Source organism: Ochotona curzoniae, unplaced genomic scaffold (assembly GCF_017591425.1).
Source record: "Ochotona curzoniae isolate NIBS_2020 unplaced genomic scaffold, NIBS_Ocur_1.0 patch75, whole genome shotgun sequence".
NCBI lineage: Eukaryota > Metazoa > Chordata > Mammalia > Lagomorpha > Ochotonidae > Ochotona > Ochotona curzoniae.
This window is the reverse complement of record NW_024467056.1, coordinates 105,065-131,415: the sequence shown is the minus strand read 5'-3', so window position 1 is coordinate 131,415 and position 26,351 is coordinate 105,065. Positions and strand designations below refer to the sequence as shown.

Sequence of the window (26,351 nt, the reverse complement as noted above, 5' to 3'; positions counted from 1 at the left end):
TCAAGGTCCTGGTTCCTGACTTCAGCCTTGTCAGACCTGGCTGTCACAGTCATTTGGGGAGTGAATAAACAAATGAAAGATCTCTCGGTTTCTTTGCCTTTCATAAAATACATCTAAACCAGTCAATCAATGAAAGCCAGCAGGACTGTGAAACAGGGTTAACCTGCAAGTACAGAGGGCAAATCACAGTCTCCAATCTGATGAAGAGAGAGCTGCCCAGGGCAAATTTGGACAACTGCTTCCACTTAGGTGTTTGGGCAACTTTAGAGCTGCAAAATATCGTTTTTACCATTTACTTTCCACACAGCATTTTATGTGTTCCACATTACTTTCAGTAATGATGGCAGCCATCTCATGGCTGCCTTACTACTTTTGCTTAACAGGAATCCAATCATGTATTGCTTTCTATCAAGTAATTCCCTTAGTGCCTGTGGTACAGAATAAGCAAAAATCACAGGACTCTTGAGGCCTGAGGGGATATTGCCAAAAAGTAATTTTTTTTGGTTTTGTTTTTGTGGGGGTCAGATGGTCCTTTGTTTGAAATCCAATTCTGCCACCTACCAGTCAAATGACCTTGGGCAAGTTCCTTCTTTCACTTACTCCACAAATATTTAGTGCACTCCATGTGTCAGCTACTCTTCCTGGAGCTAGAAACAGAGCAGTAAAGTTTCTGCCTGTACTGAGAGTTAGCTACTATCTCTGGCCTTAAGAGATAACTAATCTCACAGGACTGTTGGGATAATCACACGTGCATTCATTAAAAACATAATGGCCATATGGGTAGGCTTTATGACAAAGACTCTAAGGGGGCCAGCACAATGGCTCAATTGGCTAATCCTTTACCTGTAAGTGCTTGCATCTCATATGGGAACTGGTTCCTGTCCTGAATGCTCCACTTCCCATCCAGCTTCCTGCTTGTGGCCTGGGAAACTGGTAGAAGATGGCTCAAAGTCTTGGGACCCTGCCCCCATGTGGGAGACCCGGAAGAAGCTCCTGGCTGCAGAATGGCTCAGCTCCGGCCATTGTGGCCGCTTGGGGAATGAAACAGTGGAAGGAAGATGTTTCTTTCTCCTACTCCCTGTAAATCTGTCATTCCAATAAAAACAAACAAAAAACCTTAATGAACAATGTGTTTTACAGTTTACAGTGGGTAAAGCTGCTACATTTAATGCTGGCATCCATATGAATGCCAGTTTGAGCCTCTTTGCTTTTCCATTTCTGACCCACTTTCTGTAGGTTGACCCAAGTGCTTGGGCTCCTGTTACCCAAATGGGAAAACTGGAAGAAGCTCCTGATTCCTGCCTCCAGTCTGCCCTAGACCCAGCCACTGTGACAATATGGGGAACAAATAAGCAGATGGAAGATCTCCATGCCCTTTCTGCCTGTCTCTAAATCTTTAGAAATAAATTTAAGGGCCCGGTGTGATAGCGTAGTGATTAAGGTCCTTGCCTTGCATGTGCGGGGATCCCATATGGGCACCAGTTCTACTCCCGGTAGCCCTGCTTCCCATACAGCTCCCTGCCTGTGGCCTGCGAAAGCAGTTGAGGGCGGCCCAAGGCTTTGGGACCCTGCACCCACTTGGAAGACCTGAAGGAGGCTCCTAGCTTTGGATTGGCTCAGCTTCAGCTGTTGCAGCTGCTTGGGGAATCAACCATTGTACGGAAGATCTTCCTCTCTGTCTCTCTTCCTCTCTGTATATCCGCCTTTCCAATAAAAATAAATACATCTTTAAAATAAATAAATAAATAAATAAATAGTGTTCTGGGCTCAGCATAGTAGGCTAGTGGCTAAAGCCCTTGCCTTGCACTCACCAGGATCCCATATGGGCTCTGGCTCATGTCCTGGCAGCCACACTTGTCCCTGAGGTTGCTTGGGGAGTGAATCAGTGGGTCAAGGATCTTCCTTTCTGTCTCTCCTCCTCTATATATATCTGACTTTCTAATGAAAATAAATCTTTAAAAGTAATAATAAATAAATAAATTAATTAAACATTGTGTTGGTTTGATAAAGCAGATGAATGAAAACTTAAAAAAAGTGTTCTAACAAATCTAAATAGTACTGAGTAAACAACAAATATCTTAAATGTAAGCATGTGGTTTGTTTTTCATCATCAGCAATAACATGTTCAATGTTGCAGTTTTACTGAGTGCTCACATCCATACTGGAGTGCCTGGGTTCAAGTCCCACCTTCACAAAAGAATCCAGCTTCCTGCAATGCACACCCTGGAAGGCAGCAGTGATGGGTTAAGTGCTTGGACCCTGCCACTCCTGACTTGAGTTCCAGGCTCTTGGCTTCAGCCCAGCCCAGCTCTGGTCATTGTGGGCATTTGGGGAGTGAACCAGATGACAGGAATTCTATCTCTCTACCTTTCAAAAATGTATCATATCCCAAATACGGCTTGTGCTAGTTACCAAAAACATGATCAGAACATGTAGATTTGCCTATAAGTGAACAAAACCTAATATGAATCTAATTTATAATAATGTTGGATGTAATTTCTTAAACACTATACTAAAAAAACAATGGCCATATGGGAGGCTTTTGTACAGGTGGACAGTAGAAATTCTGGAAGTCCAACAGCCAAAGGTCGGACACTATCTGCACAAGACAGGAGTACGCGGGAGAGGACATGATGAGAGACAAGAAATACACAGAAAAGGCAGGGCAGCTGCAACCTTACCTTCTTTTCAACACCTCCCTCTTCTCTATGCGGTTGAACAGCTCTTGCTCTCTCTCTTTCTCTGTCATCTGCTCCAGACGGGCCCTGTCTTCCTCATCTCCCATGAGGTCCTCTCCATAGCCGTCATGGAACTCTTCATCTTCTGAGGAAGAGTCTGAATCTGAACTAGAAGAGGAGCTGTTGGTGTCAGAATCTGACACCTCACCTGCAACAAAGGCCCAAACTCTAGATTACACAGCAGCCAAGGCGCCCCAAACATTGACAGTCATCAGCACCTGGCCTGTGCCCTGGGGCCCAGCCCTGCACTGTCTTTGGTAACCTTAACAAGGCCTAAAGAACTTTAAGCAGGAATAGAAATGAGCTTGTTCTTTTTGAGAAATAAAAAAGAGAGAAAGAGCTCCCCGTCCATTGGCCACTGGTTCACTCCTTGAATGCTAGCAGCAGCTGGGGCTGAAGCTAGGAGCTGGCACTGCCGAAGGCTTCCCCTGCAGTAGCAACAGGACTGGCACTAGCAGGAAGCTGGAATCCGAAGTTGGAGCCGGGACTTGAACTCAGGCACCCTGTAATGGGTTGCCCTGGTCGTAACTGATGACAGTAGCCTAAAAACCACACCTCACTTGCACTTTTTAATTCACCTATTTTACTTTGACCTACAGAAAAAAAAAAAAAACAAAAAAAAAACTGGAGGAATAATTTGACTTTTATATTCACCTATGGTTAACAGGGTCAATTTATCTTTTCTTTCTGTCTACAGTTATAAAATAGGGTATACATTTTTATTATGGATGCTACCCAACTGAAACTTGCAGTGATCCGAAGCTTTCCCCAATAAATATTTCTCCTAAGGAGAACATTCTCTCACATAACCAATTATACAATTGCCAAATTTAAAAATTAAACACTGATGTAATTCTGTTATCTAATATGCAGTCCATATTCATATTTCACCAGCTGTCCCAACACTATCCTTTCTAGTCAAAGCTGGAACCAACTGAGGATCACACATAGCATTTGGCCATCATGTCCCACTAGAAGCCTTCATCTGAGTCAGCCTTGTCTCTCCTGCCTCTGGCCTTGTGAAAGAGTATGTAGAAGCCCACAAAACTGTCTTAAAGAGTTCTGTGATGTGATAATCAAGATGCTCTCTACTGGATGGCAGCTACCGCACTTGGCTACTGAGACACGGAAATACAGCTGGTGCAATAGAGAAACTGTACTTTAATCGTTTATTTTTAGCTATTTTAAGTAGAAACAGTTATCAAATGTTCTCCAATTTTCTTTGGTTTGTTTTGTAAGAAATGATTCAACGTATGAGTTCTTGGCAAGAATCTTCCTTAAGTGATTGTGTCCTTTTCAATAGATCACATCAGCAGTACATGTCCCATTGTGAGTGGGTGTTACTGGGACCACATGGTTAAGGTGACACTCTCAGCTTTCTCCTTTGTAAAGGCCTTTTTGTCTTTATAGTTTAGTACACTTAGGGAGATGTTTTGAGATTTTATAAATCTCTTGTTTCCCAAAAAGTTTTAAAAATCACCAATACTTCTTAGTAAATCAGTTATTACAATAACAGTTAAAAATGGTAATTTTTTTCTAATACTATAATTTCTTATACATTATTAGTTGGCACTTTAAAAACCAATGTTTTCATGAGTCATTAAACTAATTAGTGAACTCCCAATTACACAGGATCATAAAAGAACAAACGGTGGTATGGAAGAGTATACGCAGGAGTGTTAGGTTAACTCAGCCTTTGAATAAGGACTGAGTTAGCATCTACAAGCAAGTGCTAAAACCAGCCTAGGCCAATTCCACACAGGCCATTTTGTGTGTAAGTACTATTCATTTGACAAGTTCACTTGTCAATCCTGTGTTACTAAGAAATTCTGGAATTGCTTTTAAAAAAAGTGAGCATTTTGTACTGACTCTAGGATTTCCATCCTCAATCAGACCTTGTATGGCCACAGGAAAAAGGAAGAGTAGGTGTTTAGAGTAAAGTGAATTAAAGCAAACGCAGGGACTTGTCACGGACCCATGCTACCAACCACCCAGACTGCAAGTACTGTCCTCGCCTCATGAGGATGCTCGGAGGGCTCTCGCCCGGGAGAAGCAGACAGGCACGGACTCAGGACAGAGGCAGCATGGCCATGGCGGGAAGGGGTGCTGCTCTGCTCACCTTCCTCTGGGGCCGAGCTCTCGGCTGAACTGTCTTTGTCTGAACTGCCTGAGGAGGCAGTTTTGTTGGCTTGTTTCTTCATGGTTCCTTTCTTCTCTGTTTTTCTGGTTTTTCCTTTCTTCTTGTTTTTGTTGTTCCCAAATGTCCACTACAGGAAAGAAGAAAGAGGAAAACTGAAGTAGGAATAGGGACCTCATTGGAAAAGGCTGAGATTGCAAGGTCTCTACTGCTTAAGTGCCAAACAAACACACCTTACACAAAAAACAGATCTTAAAACCTTGGTTGAAACATCCTAACTTCAGGGGGCTTGAGGAGTTAGGCTTAGCAGCTAAGCCACTGGTTAGGATGCCCACATCCCATGTTGCACTGCCTGGGTTTGATTTGTCTCTGGTTCCTGATGATATCTTCCTGCTAACGTCAGAGGTAGCAGTGATGGCTCATTTAACTTCCTGCCACCCATGTGGGCAACTTGGATGCAATTCCTAGCTCCTGGCTTTCGTCCCTTGGGAGTCACAGGCATTTGGAAGTGAACCAGTGCAGAGGAGCCCTTGTGTTCTCCCTCAAAACTATATAAAAACTACACAACTTCTGCTCTGCACCTTTTCTTAGAAATAGCACAGAATTCATGTAATAAACAAAACTTAGTTAATGTAGTCTTTATTGTAACTGGAATTTAATGGTATCAACCTTATGGCAAATCAGCAGCATTATTTAAAAATGCAGAAGAAAGCAGCTTGTCATGTGTGGGGCAGTGATGGCAGGAACTAGCAGGACAGGTTGTGTTTGTGTCTCAGGAAGGCAGGGAATGAAGCTCATGCCCAGGAGGCAACTACAGAAAGCACGGGAAGAAAGGTTAGTTCGTGTCATTTTTTTGGCAAGGACAGTTGCAATGCACCAACATCAAGGAGGCAGAACATGAAGCAGATCATTAAATACATTGGTGTGTATTTTCTGTTAAAAATTTGCATCAGGCTATAGTGTTTCAATTGGGCCTTAACAGAAGGTCCTAGAGGTCTAAACAACCTGCAATTGCCATCATCAAAGTGATAGGCAGGCAAATAAACAGTTAACCATTCCAAGGCTGAAAGACAAATCATCTCCTAGGGCCAGAATTGTGCAGCAGGGTTAGGTTAAGTCACAACTTGTGATGCCAAAGCTGATATCAACATCACATATCAGAATACAGGTGTAAGTCCCAGCTGTTCTTGTTTCCAATCCAACTTGCAGCTAATGTGCCTCCAAGTACAGCAGAAGATGGTCCATGTTTGGAATTCAGGCAGTTACAGGAGAGGCAGGGAGGGATCTTCTGGCTTTTTCAGCCATTTAAGAAATGAACTATTGGGTGGAAGTGCACAAGTACTTGAACCTTCTGTCTCCACAGTGGACGTTAGTAAGAGACTGAATTGGAAGTGGAGTCCTGGTATGTACCCAGGAACTACACTGCTGGACACCAACAACCAAAGCAACAATCTGCCTGTCTTTGATATTTCAACTTTTCAATTTAGAATGATTTTAGGTGAAAAATATTTTTTACTTGAGAACTTTGTTCTATGTACTATAAAGAATAATCTTCATCTTTCCATCATCACAGATTGAAGATTAAATCTATTGTAATAATATTTTTATAATCAATACTGAAGAAAAGGGCAGCCTCTGCATCTACTACAAAGGAATGGCAGGGGTTGATGTGGTTCAGTACGGTATGACACTGCCTGGGATGCCCATAGCTCACATCTGAGCGCCAGTTTGAGTCCAGTTGCTTGACTTCCAGGCCAGCTCCCTGCTCTGTGCCTAGAAAATAGTAGAGAATGATCCAGATACCAGGGACCCGTCACTCATATGAGACACACTATTTGGAGATCCAGTCTCCTGGCTTTAGCCTGGCCCAGCCCTGTCTGTTTTGTCTGTTTGGGGAGTGGGCTAAAGGACAGATCTCTCTATCTTAATCTTTCAAATCAATATTTTAAAAAATGAGTAATAATTACCCTCCCACCTAACAACAGATAAGATTAGAGAGGGTGGGCCCGGCACGGTGGCGCAAGTGGTTAAGTCCTCGCCTTGCACGCCCGGGATCCCATATGGGTGCCGGTTCTAATCCCGGCAGCCCCGCTTCCCTTCCAGCTCCCTGCCTGTGGCCCGGGAGGGCAGTCGAGGATGGCCCAGGGCCTTGGGACCCTGCACCCGCGTGGGAGACCCCGAAGAGGCTCCTGGCTTCGGATCGTCATAGTATCGGCCCGTTGTGCTCACTTGGGGAGTGAATCATTGGACAGAAGATCTTCCTCTCTGTCTCTCCTCTGTGTATATCCACCTTTCCAATAAAAAAATAATAAAAATAAATCTTTAAAAAAAAAAAGAGAGAGAGACAATATTCTTTCTGCTGGTTCACTTCCCTAACAGCTAAAATGGCTAGGTCTGGACCACACCAAAACCAGGAGCTTGTCTGGGTCCCACATGTGAGTGCAGAGGCCTAGGAACTTGGGTCATTTTCAGCAGCTTTCACAAGCACATCAGTAGGTAGCTGGATCAGAAGCAGAGCAGCTGAGAGATGAGCCAGTACCTGTATAGAATGATGGCATCAAAGGTAGCAGTTTTACCTACTTGCTACACCACAACGACCACCACCCATTAAAAGATCTATTCTGGCATCAGTAGAAGGGCCAGATGAATATAAATAGATATAAATGAATGTTAATATAAATTACATGGTCTAGAATAATATAATAAGTAATTGAACAGTGTATTCTCCTTTAAGAAGTGAATTTACAATCTGTACTATAACATTTCAATAACCAGATAAGTATCTAGAAAGAAAACCTAGTGTTTCTCTTTTAAAACCAACAATTTCAAGCTTCCAATCATGTCAAATTTTAATGTTTCATGGAAGGTACACAGGCTAGTGTTGAAGTTTTGAAATTGTTTGTTAACTGAGCATAAATAAATTATTTTTCTGTGTTACAACACAGACGTTACTGAAGTCAACAGCATATAAATAATATCCTGCTACAATCAACAGCAGAACTAAGCACACTATTCTAAATATTCTATGGTTATTAAAATGAGTGTGAACCAGTTTTCCCAAAGAGAGCAGTAGGCCTGTGGACTCGCACCCAGTGGCAGCAATTAGGGTCATACATATGTCACAGTGCCTAGGTCAATTTTTGCCTGCAGAGTTGGTTTTAACATGTGTACTACAGCTAAGCTGTGGGCTTACTTGCTAGGGAGAAAACAAAATGATCTAGATATGCAGTCACACAGGTAAATCCAACTCAGGAGGCATCAGGAAGCGGTTTGACTCACTTATTTTTCCCCTTGTTACAACTCCTCCCCATCTGCCTCAATCTGCCACAGCCCGAGCCAAGCAACTGTCACTTATTTGTAGCCTATGATGTTTATCCCTTGCAGGGGAGGGAGAAAAATACAAAAATGAAAAGAGAAGGAAATAAAACTTCTTCAATTTAAAAGGAGTTTTCCTAGACAAACCAATGCATGATAAAGAAACCTTTCTTCCAGTCAATAATTTTGAATATTCCTGAGCAAATCAGGCTATGTTACCCTCCGTAAGCCTGACTCAGTAGGGTCTGGCCTGCCCAATGCAAACAAGCAACAGCTCCAGGTTCAGGGGAATTATAATAATGCAGGCCACTTTACTTTTAGAAATAAAATTTCAGGGCCCAGTGCGATAGCGCAGGGGTTAAAGTCCTTGCCTTGAACACATTAGGATCCCATATGGGCACCAGTTCTAATCCCGGTAGCCCTGCTTCCCATCCAGCCCTCTGCTTGTGGCCTGGGAAAGCAGTCGAGGATGGCCCAAAGCTTTGGGACCCTGCACCCGCGTGGGAGACTTAGAAGAGGCTCCAGGCTCCTGGCTTCAGATTGGCTCAGCTCCAGCCGTTGCGCTCAATTGCAGAGTCAACCATCAGATGGAAGATGTTCCTCTAGGTCTCTCCTCCTCTCTGTATATCCGAGTTTCCAGTAAAAAAAAAAAAATTAAATTAAAAAAAAAATAAATAAAACTTTATACGAATAATTGAGATTCTAGATTGCAGCCACTGTATATTCTTCCTCTATAAAAGTGTTTTATTTTTTAAAAGATCTATTTTTTTTATTTATTTGAAAGGTAGAGTTAGAGAGTGAAGAGACAGAAAGAGACTTCCATATGCTGGTTCCTGCAATGGGTCAGGCCGAAACCAGGAGCCAGGAGCAGCTTCTGGGTATCCCACGTGGGTGCAATGGCCAAGTATGTATGACCTTCCCAGGTGCATTAGCAGGGAGCTGGATCAAAAGTAGAACAACCAGGACTCAAAGCAGAACAGTCAGGACATGACTGGCACTCAAGGTGGCAGCTTAACCCTAGCCCCAGAAAAGTTACTTTATGGTTAAACAGAACCCCTCCTCTGCATTTCCATCATCAGAAATAAATAATCACATAAAATTTAGGACTTTGTCTCACTATTATGCCACTTTAATTCAGAGACTCAAATGGGTACCCATAATTTCCCAAAGACCTTTTCCTGAAGAACAGATTACATGTATAACATACTACATTTATACTGTAAAACAGACTCCTGAATGCTTTCTGGTTCAAGCACGCATTTTAAACATTCACCCTGTCCCATGTCTCCCAGGAGTCTAATAAACCACCAAGGAAGCAGTCAAGACTGGTGGCAAGCAGAGCTGACAGAGAAATGATCTCAGAAATGAACTAGCCCAGAGCTAGTTCACCAGGCTATACAAAGAGACTAATACTGCTGATTGTTGGAAACCTGTGCTTCCGGGGTATCTTAAGCTCTTCTGAAAACTTAAAAGGGCCCTAAAGTGAACCAGACATTAGGTAAGAATAAGAAAAACAGTGCCTGGTGGTTTGTACCTGAACTTGTAGTACAGAGGCCTGAGTAGGCCCGGGGAAAGGCACCCTTGTCAGCAGGACTCTCCTGCCCCTGATAGCCTGCTTCCTAAGCATACATGTGCGCACGCCCCCACAGCACCAGGCAAATGCTCACATCACGTATACATGCAGGGATGTCCATCTACAACAGAGGCTGGAAGGAAGAAATTAGGAAAAAATTAGCAGTTTGATTCTTGCCAATTTAAGATATTCTTGTGGGTAGCAATCCCCTAATGCTAGAAGGAAGGTGTGCACTACACAATCGCACACTTTCCTGACAGTGTGTGGGATGTGATAGGCAGGTCTGCACTCGGGTAAGCAGCTGTTCTTCCTGGCATTCAGCTCCAGGACAAGAAGGAACAGAGGGTGAGATGCAGCTACTTTGCAATTAGGTGGCATTGAGATGCTCAGCACTTTGAGCATCCTGGCAACCAGGATTCAGGGGAGCAACGTGAAGAGTTCAGTGAGGATGATGTCTTATGGGCGAGAGCACCACACTCACAGATCTCAACCCAGCCCACTCACTCTGAACTGCAGTCACCAGGGGAATGAGATACTTTGAAGTCAGGTTACAGAGTAACAGTTGGGTTAGTGACAGACAACACTGGGACTGGCAGTCAAAGGAACTGGAATAACTCTGGCCTTCATCCTGTAAAGCAGGAATAACAGCAGTTACCCTAACCCTAACAGCAGTGTTTCACACATCCTTCAAGAAAGTGTGCAGCAGAGGAAAAAAGGAGCTTAAAAGCACAATGGAAACCGTTAAGTTTAAAGTAAAGGCACGATACTAATTTTTGTAATGCTTTTATTTGACAGGCAGACAGGATGGGTAGACTGATTGATTCCATCTACTGGGTTATGCCCCAAATGCTACAAGTGGCTGCGGGTAGGCCGGAGCTGGAGGCAGAAGCAGGGAACCCAATCCAGATGCTTGCATAAATAGCAGCATTCCAATCCCGTGAGGGTCTGTGTTAGCAGCAATCTGGAGCCAGGAGCCAGAGATGGTGCCAAACCCAAGTGCTCAGACATGGAACATAAGTGCTCTAACTCCTAAGCCAAATGCCTGTTCCCCAAAGTACCATTTCACAAAAGAAGAAGGGAACTAGAATTCTATGAATCCCTATTTCTTCTCTCTCTCTCAGATTTATTTATTTTTATTAGAAAGGCAGATATACAGAGAAGAGACAGAGAGGAAGATCTTCTGTCCAATGATTCACTTCCCAAGGTGCCACACCACCGTTGGAGCTCAGCTGATCTGAAGCCAGGAACTAGGAATCTCTTTAGGGTCTCCCACACGAGGACAGGATCCTAAGGCTCTGGGCCATTCTCAACTGCTTTCCCAGGCCACAAGCAGGGACCTGGTGAAAAGCAGGGCTGCCAGGATTAGAACTGGTACTCTCATGGGATCCTGGAGCATGCAAGATGAGGACCTTAACCACTAGGCTACTGCACGAGGCTCTGTGATCCCATTTCTTAAAGGAGCTCAGATGATCTCTAAGATCTCCTTGGCAGTGTAAGAGTCTATATGAACTGAGTGTTAGACTAAATCGAAGCAACTGTCAGAAGAGCTCATTTTACATTGAAAGGACAGATTTACAAAGAGAAGGAGAGACAGAGACAAAGATGGTTCATCTGCTGGTTCATTCCCTAAGTGACTGCAACAGCCAGAGCTGTACCAATGCAAAGCCAGGAGCCAGGAGACTCCTCCTGGACTTCCATGTGGGTGCAGGATCCCAAGGCTTTGGGCCAACCTCGACTGCTTTCCCAGGCCACAAGCAGGGAGCAGGGCTGCCAGAATTAAAATCGGCACCCTTATGGGATGCTAGCACTTGCAAGGCAAGGACTTTAGCCCCTAGGCTATCATGCCTGGCCCTCATTTATAGGTAAAAAAAAAAATTTTTTTTTTCAAAAGCAGAGTCTCTCATTCTCTCTCTCATTTCCTCTCTCTTTCTCTCTCACACACACACAAATAGAAGAGAGAGAGATTGTCCATTCACTGGTTCATTCCCAAAATGGCCACAATTGTCAAAGCTTTTATTTCTTTATTTCTTTGGGAAGATTGTTCTGTCTTTCCTTCTCTCTGTATATCTAACTTTCTAATAAAAATAAATAAATCTTAAAAAACAAAAAAAACCTTTTTGAATCCAAAATGCTTTTTCCTGGTAACAAGTGACAACTGAGGTTTACTTCTTGTGGAGTTGGTAGTTACATGTTTTTATTTGCTTTATTATATTTCTTTAAAAAATTATTTTATTAGAGTTTCAGAGTGAGTGAGAGACAGATCAACCTCTATCTCTTGGTTCACTCCCAGATGACCACAATGGCCAGGGCTGGACCAGGCTGTAGCCAAGAGATGCATCTGGGGCTCCATCTACTGCTACTGCTTTTCCCAGGCTATTACCAGGGTGGTGGAACAGAGGTTGAGCAGACGGGACACAAACTGGCACTAACAAGCAACACCAGCATTGCAGGTGATGGCTTTTACCACTATGCAATGCTACCAGCATATACCTACAGAAGACTCTGCCCTATCCAATGTAGGGCTTGAGTCACTCTCGTCTGTTTTCCTAGATCATCAGCATGGAAGTGGAATAGGTGAGAGTAGAACTGGCATTGCAGACAGAAGACTAGCATGTTATATCACCATATTGGTCCCCATGGTTTTACATTTTTAGAGTGTTTAAATATGACGTCACTGAGAATAACTGATTCACCAAAAGTAGCTGATTTTTTTTCCTACTGAAAAACACTGTATACATGAAACACCTGCTTCTTTCTTCACTAATTGGCCTTTAAACTTCATGCCCAAAGTGCCAACTTTTTTCCTAATGATAGATTTCCACAACTTCTCTCCATTTCCCTTCTGCATCGATTTGCCAGGTACCATTTTGCTCTAGCCAAAGCATAGGTATTGTTGTGGCAAGGGAAGTAAGCCACCAAATGTGATGTTGGTATTCCACCTCAGAGTACTGCTCAAATCCTAGCTGCTGAGCTTCCAATCCAGTGACTATTTGGGGAGTAAACCAGGAGATGAAAGATCTTTCTGTCTGCTTCTCCTTCTCTCTGTAAATCTGACTTTCCAATTAAAATAAATCAAACTTAAAAAAAAATTGAGAACCTGTGCAGTAGCCTGGTTGCTAAAATCTGCCTTGCATGCACTGAGATCCCATATGGCCCCGGTTCTAATCCCAGCAGCCCCGCTTCCCATCCAACTCCCTGCTTGTGGCCTGGGAAAGCAGTCAAGGATGACTCAAAGCTTTGGGACCCCACACCCAAGTGGGAGACCCAGGAGAAGCTCTGTGCTTCTGGATTCTGATTGGCTCAGTCTGGCCGTTGCAGACACTTAGCGAGTGAATCAGTGGAGGAAAGATCTTCTCTGTCTCTCCTCTCTGTATATCTGACTTTCCAAGAAAAATAAATTAAAAAAAAAAAAAAAGAAAAGAAAAAAACCTACTTGGGCTGGTATTATGACACTGTGGGTAAAACTACTGTCTGTATTGCCAGCACCTCATATATGTGCTGATTTGAGTCCTGGTTGCTCTATTTCTAGTTCAAGCTCCTGGCTTCAACCTGGCCCGTCTCTGGTCATTGCAACTGTCTGGAGAATGAACAAAGAGATGAAAGATCTCCTTCTGTTAAACTTAAAAAAGAGAGAAAGAGAGAGAGAAAGAGAGAGAGAGAGAGAGAGAGAGAGAGAGAGAAAAGAACCCAACTGCAAATAATGATGGAGAGACACATGAAAAGATTTCAATATTGGGAATAGCTCCTGGTACATCAATATTTCAACAATTGTAATTTCTAAAAGGTGATTGTCGGTAACAAAGAGATATCAGCCAAAGCAGATATAAGAAGACATAAGAAACTACTGCAAAACACATAGCTTTCCTTTCAAGGCAGGCATATGAATATTCTGAAAGAGAAAGCTAATCTCTGAGTTCCTGATCCTAGTTAAAACACCTATCAGAGCGATATCCTGAATTCATAGTGATGACACTGAGTTCTCCAGTGGCTGGCCAGATTGGAAAAAGTTGCCAGGGGAGTACTTCTGGCTTAGTACCTTAGGATGCCACTTGTGTCTCCCATCAGAGTGCCTAAGTACAAATCTCAGCCTTGTTCCAACTAACTAGCACCAGGGAAGAGAGCAGGTGCTCAAGCACTGGGGTCCTCCCAGTCACAGGGGAGACTTGACGGAGTTCCTGACTCCTGGTTGGCATGTTTAGGGAGTGGGCCAGTGGATGGTAGATTTTATTTTCTTGTTCTCTTCTGCTTAAAATATTAGTTTTTTAAAAAAAGTTTTTAATAGTTATTTCTTAATTGGCAAAAAAAGTAATCTTGCTCTAACTTTGAGGTGTTCTATGCTATAGTAGCAGCCCAGGCCAAAGAAATTGTACAAACCAAAGGACCAGAATCCATTAGGATGGCAGCACTGTGAAGACTGCTATTCCAGGAGGCCTGGCACCTGGGGGCTGCCCATGAGCTAAGGACTCAGCAGGGGAAAAGACACTCAGGGGCTCATCTATTGCCGGGCAGGGCACAGCTGGGCTGTCAGCTTCTTCGCCAATTAGTGCAAAAACAGTTGGACAGCATTCTAAGGTGAGCACTTTCCTTACTTGGTTAGGCAGCTGTAAGCAAAAAAGGAATCCAGTATTGAGGATACTGGATCTGCTTCAGCCCAAGTTTTGGGGTCCTCTAAGGCTGTGGGGTAGGCACATACCACCCTCCTGGGAGAAGCAGCTCAGAAGAGGTAAGGACTGCCTTACCAAGGACTCTGACCTAACAATAGGAATGCAGAGAATGCTGGAGTTCCAAGGACAGCTACTGCTTGTGTCTTCAGGGAACCACAAAGACCAAAAATACACCATGGCACATTCCAGTGTGAATGAGAAGGGGAACTCACAGCACCTTGATATGAAAAACGAAATCTAAAAATGACAGTGGTGGGCTTTGGCCACCCTTGGGGGACTTCCCACTCCTAGCAGCCTCTCTACATCCCTTTGCAGGCCTATTTTGAGGCAGTGACCTAATGGATGGGATCGCTTTTTCTCTAGTGCCCTTTTGTCTATATTTGTAAGAACAAAAAGAAGGGAAAATATCCCCAGTTTCCTGTATGGTATACGCATTTAAAACACAAAAACAGTCAAATACTTCATAGGTTCAATTCATTTCCTAACACATCGGGTTATCTTATCAGCTTGAAAGAAATGAAAACTTCTGTAAAAATAAATTTTAAAAAAAAAGAAACAATTCACTACCTCTTGCTGTGGAAAGCAAATTTGAGTCTGCTGAATTATTAATAATAGCAGAAAGTTACTACAGTCAGTCAGAATGTAAAAAAAGAGTTCACTGGGAATGGTGACTGGCTGAGCTAGGCATGACCATGGAACTCTCTGACACTCATGGACACTGGGGCTGGGAGCAGGCCAGACTGGTCCAGGCTGTAGCAGCCACAGGCACACCAAAGAACAGGGTGTAGGGTGGGCTGGGCCACAACATCCAGCAGCTCATGAATGGGTTGGGATAGAGGGGACAGAATATGCCTAGTAAGAGCCTAGCTAGCACCTGTGAGCACATGTGAGATCTGGGTCTGGGAGTGGGCCTGGTGGGGGAACTTGGGAAACTCCCCTGGTGGACCATAGCTCCCCCTGGTGAGCATGTGATTCAGGCCTAGCTGTTGGTCAGGCTGGGCAGGGCAGCTTCACCTGCCAGCATGTGTGTGGAATGGTTTTGGAAGAGGGCCAAAAACAGACAGGGCCAGGCCAAACTTAGCTCACTGGAATGTGTAGGAGCCAGGTTGGAGTGTGGGTCATGGCAGACTAGGCTATCACACCTACCATTTGCATGAGCCAGGGATGGGAGCTGAATGGGCAGGGGTAGGCTGCAGCACCCACCAGTGAGAGTTGGCACTCAGGGCAGGAGAGGCCAAGCCAGGCTGCAGCATCCAATGACAAACGTCAAGACAAGGGATGGGCTACGCCTAGCTGGGGCAGAGCAACCTCTTGCATGTGCCAAGATCTGTGGTTGGGAACAGGCCTGGCTGAGGAGCTAAAGGGATGTCCTGGCTGGGTTGTGGTTCCCACTGTTGAGCACAAGAGCTGGAATGGGGGCAGCAATCTGGGCTGGACATGACTGCAGTGTCCCTCAGCATGGGTATGGACTGGGCCTGGGGTGTGCCAGATTGAGTTAGATTCCAGCACCTGCTGGTGCTTGTGAGAGCCAGGGAGAGTGCAGGATGGGCTGGGCTAGGTCTTGGAACCTGCTGAACCATGCAAGAACTGGGTTTGGGCATGGACCAGGTATGGCTGGGCTGTAGTACCCAACAATGAGAACTAGATGGGGTGTGGGCCAGTTGGGCAAGACCACTGTTCCTGCCAGGACAGGAAGTGGACTAAGTCAGACTAGGCCAAAGACTCACTGGTGTGCCAGTGGGAGGTGACCTGATAGAGGAGCTTAGGGAACTCTGTCAGGATGCAGTCCCTGCAGGTGAGCACAAGAACCAAGGCAAGGAGCAGCCCAGACCAGGCCAGGTTATGGTACCTGCTGGCCAAAGGGCTGGCATATGTGTGGATCAGGTCTGGGGTGGGCCACGCTGGGCCAGTTCATAATATCTGCTGACAGATCCAAGAAACAGGACTGGGTGCAGGGCAGGCCAAGTTAGGCAGCAACATCAGCCAGTTCACGTTAGAGCTGAGACAGGGGCTTGCTGGGCTGAGCTAAGCTGTAGCACTTAGCAGCATGAGGTGGAACTGGGGGCAGACTGGGCTGACCCTAGCTACAGCACCCATTGGTAAATGTCAAGATTAGTCAGACCCTAATGTGAACCATGCCAGTCAATGGACCTTGGAAGATATCCTTATTTTTGCATCAGTGATAGTGACAGCATTTCAGAACTATCAAAACTACTTGAGTAGAACCCTCAGAGGATGCTCCACATCTGAACCCCAGGATCACAAAAAAGTGGCTGTTATCCATTCTTGGGTACTGAGGGCTGCGTGGTTGGGTATGGCTTCTTCGCCTTTTTGCCCCCTTCTCCTGGATATAAGAAGAAACAGAACATTTGGAAACAATGGTCTCATCCAGTCTCCCCTAATCCTTGACCCTTCCCACCCTAAGCAGCTATATATACATCATCAAAAATAAAATTTTTAAAAGATTCCTTTAAAACAATCTTTTTGAGTCTGGCATGGTTGTCTAGTGATTAACGTCCTTGCCTTGAACACTCTGGGAGATCCCATATAGGCACTGGTTCTAATCTCGGCAGCCCAGCTTCCCATTCAGCTCCCTGCTTGTGCCCTGGGAACGTAGTCGAAGATGGCCCAGAGCCTTGGGACTCTGCATCCGCTTGGGAGATCTGGAGTAGGCTCCTGGCTCCTGGCTTTGGATCAGCTCAGCACCGGCCATTACAGCCACTTGGGGAGTGAATCAGCAGACAGATGATATTCCTCTCTGTCTGTCCTCCTCTCTCTTTCCAATAAAAATAAATAAATCTTTTAAAAAATTAGATTAATAAATTAATACTTGTTTAAGGCAAAAAACAAAACTAATAAGTAGCACCCTTTCTTTAGCAAGCAGGCTAAATAAAGAATGGCCAGGACATCGCATAGAGGCACTCACTTGATACCAGAAGTAAAATGAATATGACAATCTGACTTTTCTATATATAAAAAAATGCTGATACATCTTAATCTGTAAGTCTCAATGTAAGGAAAAAAGTCACTGGGTATCACCATTTCAGGAGTCTTCAGACATGCTGGGTCCCCCAGCCTCGCCCCTGCACACGCACCTCATCATCGCTGTCAGACGTCTCGGAGTCAGACGAGGCTGCAGGCTGAGTCACAGGTGGCTCCTTCTCCTCAGAATCACTGCGCTTCCGCTTCGCCAGCGACAAGAGCTCCTGAGGAGGCAGGACAGTCACACCAGCACTGGTCAGCACAGAAGCAATATCCAAGAATAGTGAGATGTCCACTTGCCCTGCAGTTCTTGACTTGCAACTAAAGGGTACCATCATGAAGACTTCAGTCACACAAGAGACTTATAGCTGCTATTCCAAGGTGCTAAAGACCATCAAATCTTCCCCCTCCCTCTTAATGAGAAAATTACATCTAAAATGGAAACTAACTAGAAACTGGTGGCTACCCCAAACTGTTACTGATCTCTTTCCACTAGCACTGGAGCTAGTGAACGAGCTCCCCTGTTCACAAAGCTCACTGTACTAAGTGGCCCAACTGACTGATGATCTGAGCACCTCTGTAGAGATGCTTTGAGGTCATTTTGCAAATTCTTTGAATTAAGTAATTTATTTATTTAAGAGGTAGAGAAAGAATGTCAGAATGATTTCCCATCTGCTGGTTCACCTCACACAGACACCCAAATGCCTGCAACAGCCAAGAGCAGGGACTGAAGTCAGGAGATAATCCTGGTCTCCCACATGGGTGGTGCGAACTCAACTGCATGGCCATCACCAGAGCCCACAGAGTCCACATTACCAAGAAGCTGAAACGAGGAACTATAGCCTGCACCAAATCCATTTACTGCAAATGTGGTTTGTGGGCATCCTAATAGGTGTCGTGACTATTAGACCAACACCTGCCCCTCATTTTCTATTCTGAGTGCTTGAAGAGGACAAAATAAATAAATAAATAAAAATAAAAGGGTACAAACTTACTGTCACGTCTGTAATGATAGTCTTGTGGTTAAATCCTTGCCTTGCATTTGCCGGGATCCCATATGGACACTGGTTCTTCTCCCACCCAGCTACTCCACTTCCTATCCAATTCTCTGCTAGTGACCTGGGAAAGCACCCAAGGTCTGGCTCCTAGCTTTGGATTCGCTCAGCTCCAGCCACTATACTCACTTGGGGAGTGAATTAGTGGATGGAAGATCTTTCTCTCTGTATCTATTTCTCTCTCTGTATATCTGCCTTTCCAATTAAAAATAAAACAAACAAAAAATAAGAAAAATCTGAAAAAAAATTAAAAAAAAATAAAAGAGTGACAGAGACAGACATGTTTCTGTTGGCTAATTCCCCAAATGGCTCCAACAGCTAAACCTGGGCCAGACCTAAGTCAAGCGTCAGCAACGCCATCCTGGTCTCCCATATGGGTGACAAGGGATCCAAATTCTTGCACATTCCTCTGCTGTCTTCCAGACACATCAGTAGGAAGCTGGATGTAAGATGGAGAAGTCAGGCCTCTGGACACCTGCGTCTCATACTAGAGTACTGGGGTTCCAGTCCTAGCTCCGCTTCTGACTCAAGCTTCCTGTTAAAGTGCACCCCAGGAGAGAGCAGGCAGGTGCTCAAGGCACCCACATGGCAGAACCAAGGGAGCTTTAGACTTCTGACTTTCAGCTGACCCAGGCTGGGCTGTTAAGGGCATCTCGGAATAAGCCAGCAGATAAATGACCTGGTGGTGTTGCTGTTTCTGTTTCCCAACTAAATTAAGTGTTTTTAAAAAGTCTGTTGAGAAATGCAATTAAAATATTAATGTCCATCTATAACTTTCATCTTTTTATATAAATATATTCTTTGGAAAGGCAGAGTTAGAAAGAGAAAGGAAGAGATAGTAAGGGAGAAGAAGAGAGATATTCCACCTGCTGGTTTAACCCCCCAAGAGGCCACAATGGCCAAGATTGAGTAAGGTTGAACCCAGGGACCAGAAATTCCATTTAGGTCTCCCACGTGAGTGGCAAGGGCCTAGATACTTGGGATATTTTCCACTACTTTCTCAAGTGCTTTGGCAGGGAGCTTGCTTGCAAGTGGAAAAGCTAGGACTGGCATTCATATGGATACTAGAATTGTAGATGACAAGGTAATCTACTACACCTCAACACTAGCCCCTGCACGTTCGTTCGTTTCTTTCTTTCTTTCTCTCTTCTTTCCTTGTTTCTTTCTTTCTTTTTCTTTCTTTCTTTCCCTCCCTCCCTCTTTCTTCCTTCCTTCCTTCCTTCCTTCCTTTTTTAATAACATTCATTTTCCAGGAACTTTTTGAGGGTCCCTGGTATGCATCGATTTCCTGAGACCCAAGGACTTGGATCACTTCTGCTGTTTTCCCGGCCTATCAGCAGGGAGTTGAATCAGAAGTGGAGCAAACACAGAAGATCCAGTCCTGGCAGCAAGCTTAGCAGAACTGTGGCCACCTATTCCTGGTGAGCACAAGAATCAGTCTGGGGTCCGGTACGATGGCCTAGTGGCTAAAGTTCTCACCTTGAACGCGCCGGGATCCCACCTGGGCGCCAGTTCTAGTCCTAGCAGCTCCACTTCCCATCCAGCTCCCTGCTTGTGGCCTGGGAAAGCAGTCGAGAATGGTCCAAAGCCTTGAGACCCTGACCCTGCATGGGAGACCTGGAGGAAGTTCCTGGTTCCTGGCTTCAGATCAGCTCAGCACCAGCCATTGCAGTCACTTGGGGAGTGAATCACCAGACAGAAGATCTTCCTTTCTGTCTCTCCTCCTCTGTATATATCTAACTTTACAATAAAAGTAAAATAAAATAAAATAAAATAAAACAATAAGTATACATTAAAATAAAAAAATAATCAGTCTAGACAAGGCAGTGGCACCTGTTGGCATACCTGAGGGTTGACTCAGACTAAGCTAAGCCACAGTACCCACAGTGTACAAGAGCTAGATGTAAAGCAGGCTGGGCTGAAAGTCTGAAGGGGATTATTGAGGGTCATCCCAACTAAGACACAGTACCCGCTGGTGTGCATGAGGATCAGGTCTGTAGAAGCCTGGTTGCCTGGGCTGCAGCACCTGTTCGTTCACGTGAGATATGGGACTGGGTGGAACTGATCAGGCAGTTGCATCTACCAGTATGTGTGCTGGCTGGTGCAGGTGACAGACTGAGCCTGACTCTGCACTGGTTGGTGCATACAAGTCAAGTCTGAGGTCATCTCATGCGAGGTTTCTTGGGGGCTCCCCCATTAGACCACTGTACTCAGACCTTGGACACAGGGAAAATCAGGATGTGTGGTCTGACCTTGGAGTGCAAGTATCAGGACTGAACCTCCTCAGTTGCCAATGCCTATGCAATGGACAGCATATACAGAAACACACAGGGGACATGACGACCTCTAGGCCAGCAAAGGATGTCGACTGCCTTGTCAGAGGATGGAGAGAACAGGTTGGATAGAACAGGTTGGAAAATTCTCCTGGCCAAGCTTTATAGCATGTTCCTGGGTCTGTGAATGCACTAAGGTGGTCTCTATCAACCAAAAGACCATGGACAGATTTCCTAAATCCTGGATCAGAACTATCAACACCCCTCAAGTAATAACCTTAGAACACTCTTCCTCACATTGAGGTCTCAATGGTGTCACCAAATGACTTCCCCCATCTCTGGGTGTTGATGTAGTTTGACAGTAAGGAGCAGCCTCCTTCCCTTCCTCCCATGCAGACACAGAAGTGGAAAGGAAAAAAAAACCCACAAAAAACAAAAACCTGAAACATTTGTCCCACCCACCTTCCTCCATACCTGGTCCCTCCACCCTAATCAGAGACCCACATGGGTGTGCATCCCTGTCAAATATGCAAACAATATTAAAAACAAAATTTAAATTAAAAAATGGAACTGCCAGGACTGGTACCAGTGCCTATATTGGGCACTGGCATATTGGGTGGAAATTAGGTTTCAAACTTCCAAAATATTTGTGCTGAAATAAACTTACAATTTAATTCTATTCTGTACAAAGTTGGCTACATACCTTCATAAATATATTTCTGACATCTAACTCAGTATCGGATAACAAATACTAGCCAACACATCCAAATCCTACCATTATCAACTCCAATATTTTCACTGCCTTGTCTTGATGACTACGGTAAGATTAAAGGAGGAAGTACAAATATGTAAGCCTTGGACATGGCAGGATTTACTGTCACATGGTTCCCTTTTCTTTCTTTTTTTGTTTTTAAAATATATTTTTCTTTATTGGAAAGTCAGATATACAGAGAGGAGGAGAGACAGAGAAGAAGATCTTCCATCCAATGATTCACTCTCCAAGTGGCTGCAATGGCTGGAGCTGAGCTAATCTGAAGCCAGGAGCCAGGAGCCTCTTCTGGGTCTCCCACACAGGTGCAGGGTCTCAAGGATTGGGCCATCCTTGACTGCTTTCCTAGGCTACAAGCAGGGAGCTGGCTGGGAAGTGGAGCTGCCAGGATTAGAACTAGCAGCCATATGGGATCCTGTTGGTTTCCTTTTCTCTTCTCCACAACTCAGCTCAGTCATCCAAAAATGCAACAAATTGGGGTTCGTACTGTGCCATTTTGAGTCCGGGCTGCTCTACTTCTGACTCAGCTCTCTGCTAATGAGCCTGTGAAAGCAGATGACCTAAGTCCTTAGGTCTCTAACACCCACATGGAAAACCCAGATAGAGTTCTGGCTCCTGGCTTTGGCCTAGCCCAGGCCCAGAGAGTGAACCAGAGGATAGGAGATATTTCTTTTCTCTTTCTCTATGAAACATTCAAATAAATCTTCAAAAAAAAAAAAAGTGTAATGCAACAAATGATTGCTTGCTCTGCTTCCTGCTAATCCCAATACTAAATTATACTGCACATACTAGATCTGGGTGCTTTTTTTTTTTTTTAAAGATTTATTTATTTATTGGAAAGTCAGATATACAGAGAGGAAGATCTTCCCCCTGATGATTCACTCCCCAAATGGCCACAATGGCCAATGCTATGCCAATCCAAAGCCAGGAACCAGGAACTTCTTCCAGGTCTCCCATGCGGGTGCAGGGTCCTAAGGCTTTGGGCCATCCTTGACTGCTTTCCCAGGCCACAAAGCAGGGAGCTGGATGGGAAGTGGAGCTGCCAGGATTAGAACCAGCACCCATATGGGATCCCGGTGCGTTCAAGGCGAGGACTTTAGCCGCTAGGCCACGCCGCCGGGCCCTAGATCTAGGTGCTTTTAATCTTCGTAACAATCCATAGTAAGTAGTTATCACCCCCCTCCCAAAGGTGAAGAAGCCAAGCAGCAGGCGAGAAGGTGAGTAACTTCTCTAAACCACGTCTTACCCAGTCACACAGTAGGACACACAGAGCCAGAATTCAAACCTGGGCACTCTTGGCTTTTTCATCATAGCCTACTCACCTAAAACATTTTTTCCTGTGCCAAAAAAAGAAAACACAACTAATAAATACTTGTGGTATTATTTCTTGATGACGACAGTGCTGTACTATCATAGGTCAAGTGCCAAGGCAGATTTTCAAACAACAGACTGCTGCTAAGTATCTGATTTCTTCTTCCACTCGCTTTCTATTTTAGGGGTACCCTCCTTCCTTGGCCAGAATGAGAAAACAACCTTCTCAGATTAACCAGCTGACACTCCCTCTCCTTCGTAAGCAGTGATGAAATGTTCCTCTTCCCATTTCATTAGACACTTAGATATCAACTTCCTAAAAAGCCTGAAAACCTAAGATTCACACCAAGAACCTAGTCTTTCACACCAAAACATTAAGCCTCATAGACAGACCAGATGCAAATGTTAGCAATATTTCTATAATGATAGTCTTTTTTAAAAAAGACTTATTTTTATTTGAAACCCAGATACAAATGGAGAGAAGAAGATACAGGCAGAAAGATCTTCTGTCCACTGGTTCACTCCCCAAATGACCACAACGGTTGGAGCTCAGGCGATCCAAAGCCAAGAGCCAGGAGCTTCTTTTGGGCCTCCCACACGGATGCCAGATCCCAACGCTTTGGATCATTTTCTACTGCTTTCACAGGCTACAGGCACGAAGCTGGATAGGAAGTGGAATAACTGGAACAAGAATCCACACCCATGTGGGATCCTAGTGCATTCAAGGCAAGGATTTAGCCACTAGGCTACTGCATCATGCCCATAATAATAGTCTTTCAAAAAAATCAAACCAAGGGGTCAGCACAATGGTATAACAAACTAATCCTCTGTCAGCATCCCAGCAGTGGAGGATGGCTCAGGTTCTTGGATCCCTGCACTCACACAGGAGGTCTGGGAAATAAAGCAGTAGATGAAAGATCTCTCTCTTGGGCCCGGCGCGGTGGCGCAGTGGTTAAGTCCCTCACCTTAAACGCACCCGGATCCCATATGGGCGCCGGTTCTATCCCGGCAGCCCTGCTTCCCTTCCAGCTCTCTGCCTGTGGCCCGGGAAAGCAGCAGTTGAGGACGGCCCAAAGCTTTGGGACCCTGCACCCGCATGGGAGACCTGGAAGAGGCTCCTGGCTTCGAATCAGCATAGCATCGGCCGTTGCGCTCACTTGGGGAGTGAATCATGGGACGGAAGATCTTCCTCTCTGTCTCTCCTCTCTGTATATCCGCCTTTCCAATGAGAAAATAATAAAAATAAATCTTTAATAAAATAAAATAATAATAATAATAATAAAAGAATGCGCTTTAAACAATGGACACAGTTACTTTCTGAGGGGTGGGTATCCTGTGCATGTATGTTTGTAGGTCAGGGAGGCTTTTCTGATTGCTGGAGCTTTTCCAGAGCTGTACTATACAGTGCCATCCCATCTCACAGTATCGGTTGGAGTCCTGGCTACTCTCATTCTGATCCAATTTCCTGTTAATGGGCTTGGGAAGGCAGCAGACAAAGGGCCAAATACTTGGGTTCCTGACACCAATGTGGGAGATTCAGGTAGAAATTCTGGGATGGTGGGGCCCGGCAGCGTGGCCTAGCGGCTAAAGTCCTCGCCTTGAACGCACCAGGATCCCATATGGGTGCTGGTTCTAATCCCGGCAGCTCCACTTCCCATCCAGCTCCCTGCTTGTGGCCTGGGAAAGCAGTCAAGGATGGCCCAAAGCCTTAGGACCCTGCACCCGCATGGGAGACCTGGAGAAGTTCCTGGTTCCTGGCTTTGGATCGGCATAGCATTGGCCATTGTGGCCATTTGGGGAGTGAATCATCAGATGGAAGATCTTCCTCTCTGTCTCTCCTCCCCTCTGTATATCTGACATTGTAATAATAATAAATCTTTTTTTTTTCTTTTTTTTCTTTTTTTTTCTTCCTTTTTTTTGCCTCTTTTTTTCTTTTCTTTTAATAATAATAATAAATCTTAAAAAAAAAATTCTGGGATGGTGACTTCAACCTGGCCCATTCTGGGCTATTGCAAACTATTTAGGGGGTGAACCAGCAAATGGAAGATATCTCTTCCATCTCTTCAAATCAACCTTTTGAAAAAAGCATAAATTTTTATAATAAAAGAATGAAAAGATGCAAACATTTCTGAAGTAGTAATTCCAAATTCGCAGCACAGGGGCCAGCATGGTGGTTCAGCTGGGTCACAGAGATATTACTTCCTGCTACTCTACCTATTTGATGTCTCTGCACAGAAATCTCAGACATTCCATAAACTTTACATACCCTGGGCTGGCATCATTATTTCTACCTCCAAAGACAATCTTCCTCCAGGGTTCCCCCATGCCAGAGAGTCTAGCACCATCCCATATGCCTCCTCTTCTCATCCCCACATCCAATCGGCCATCAAGTCCTCTCAGCTCTCCATCCTGGACATGACATCCAGTCCACTCAACTACATACACTGTACAACTGTTATGGCAGTCCACACTAGTCCTGGACACCCTGGATCTCCCACCATCTCTCTAATGCTTTATCCAAGTTACTCCTCATGTTATAGCTGGGTAAGCTTTTACTGTTTTATTTTGAAATGAGGTCTCAATAATTTACTGTTTTATTTAGTAAATTTATTTGGAATACACAGACAGAAATGTAGATATACAGAGAGATCTCCAACTGCTGGTTTACCCTCTAAATGCCTATGATGGCCAGGACTAGGCTGACCAGGAGCCAGGAACTCAACCCAGGTCTCCCATATGGGTATCAGGGAGCTGAGCACCACCCCTGCCTCTCAGGGTGTGCATTAGCAGGAAGCTAGATCAGGAGCACCAGCCTGGGATGCCAGCATCCTAACAGGTAGCCCTGTCAACGACTTTAAAATCTTTTAGCCTCAGCTTTTCAGAAGTCAGAAGATACACACAAGTTTATACATAAATATAGTTTTGTAAAATAGTATTCATCTTTACTATGTATGATACTTGATGTTTTCATCTGATAAGGTTTCCATTTTGCTAGCTGCAATCTACTAAACTGACTTCTCTATCCCCAAACAATCAAAACAATTTATCTCTTTGGTTTCATTTTCAGTCCTCTCAATCCAACAAGTTACCTTTAGTCGTTCTGTATTTTTGGTTTCATGATAGCACTAGGTCCCTCAAGCATGAGCCCTCCACACCCTTCTCTGTTCTTCAGACTGCTAATCTTTTTCCATCTCTCCCTCCCGACTTCAAGCTCCTTCAACATAGGCATTGATTCCATTTTGTTCACCCAATAGCACTATGCCTGGCACGGTCTCACACATTTGCTGAAAGATGAACGGACAATCTCTACTGTTAAGGGAATGATAAATATGCTAAAAGAACTATGTAGGAGATGGGCTTTATATTTTTCCTAAAAGCTTTGCTGCCAAAGCTCCTAAGGGATTCTCTCTTCCCCAGGACTATTTGTAAAGAAAAGCTGAGAGAAATAAGCAAGTAAAGCACATCAAGTAGCTGCAACATTATAACAATTAAAAATTTCACAAGTTAACAGTAACATTTCTCAAAAATTTAGCA

The 26,351-nt window shown here is 44.5% G+C and overlaps 1 protein-coding gene across 1 annotated transcript in view; it reads right to left on the bottom strand.

Moving 5' to 3' along the window:
- Positions 1-26,351, bottom strand: part of LOC121168184 (RNA polymerase-associated protein RTF1 homolog) — a 49,286-nt gene that overhangs the window by 17,914 nt on the left and 5,021 nt on the right. The window contains exons 2-4 of the mRNA XM_040998064.1: positions 17,523-17,633; positions 4,858-5,005; positions 2,682-2,886 (exon numbers count right to left, since the gene is read on the bottom strand). Coding sequence (XP_040853998.1) covers positions 2,682-2,886; positions 4,858-5,005; positions 17,523-17,633 — 464 coding nt within the window. The remainder of the gene's footprint in view (positions 1-2,681; positions 2,887-4,857; positions 5,006-17,522; positions 17,634-26,351) is intronic.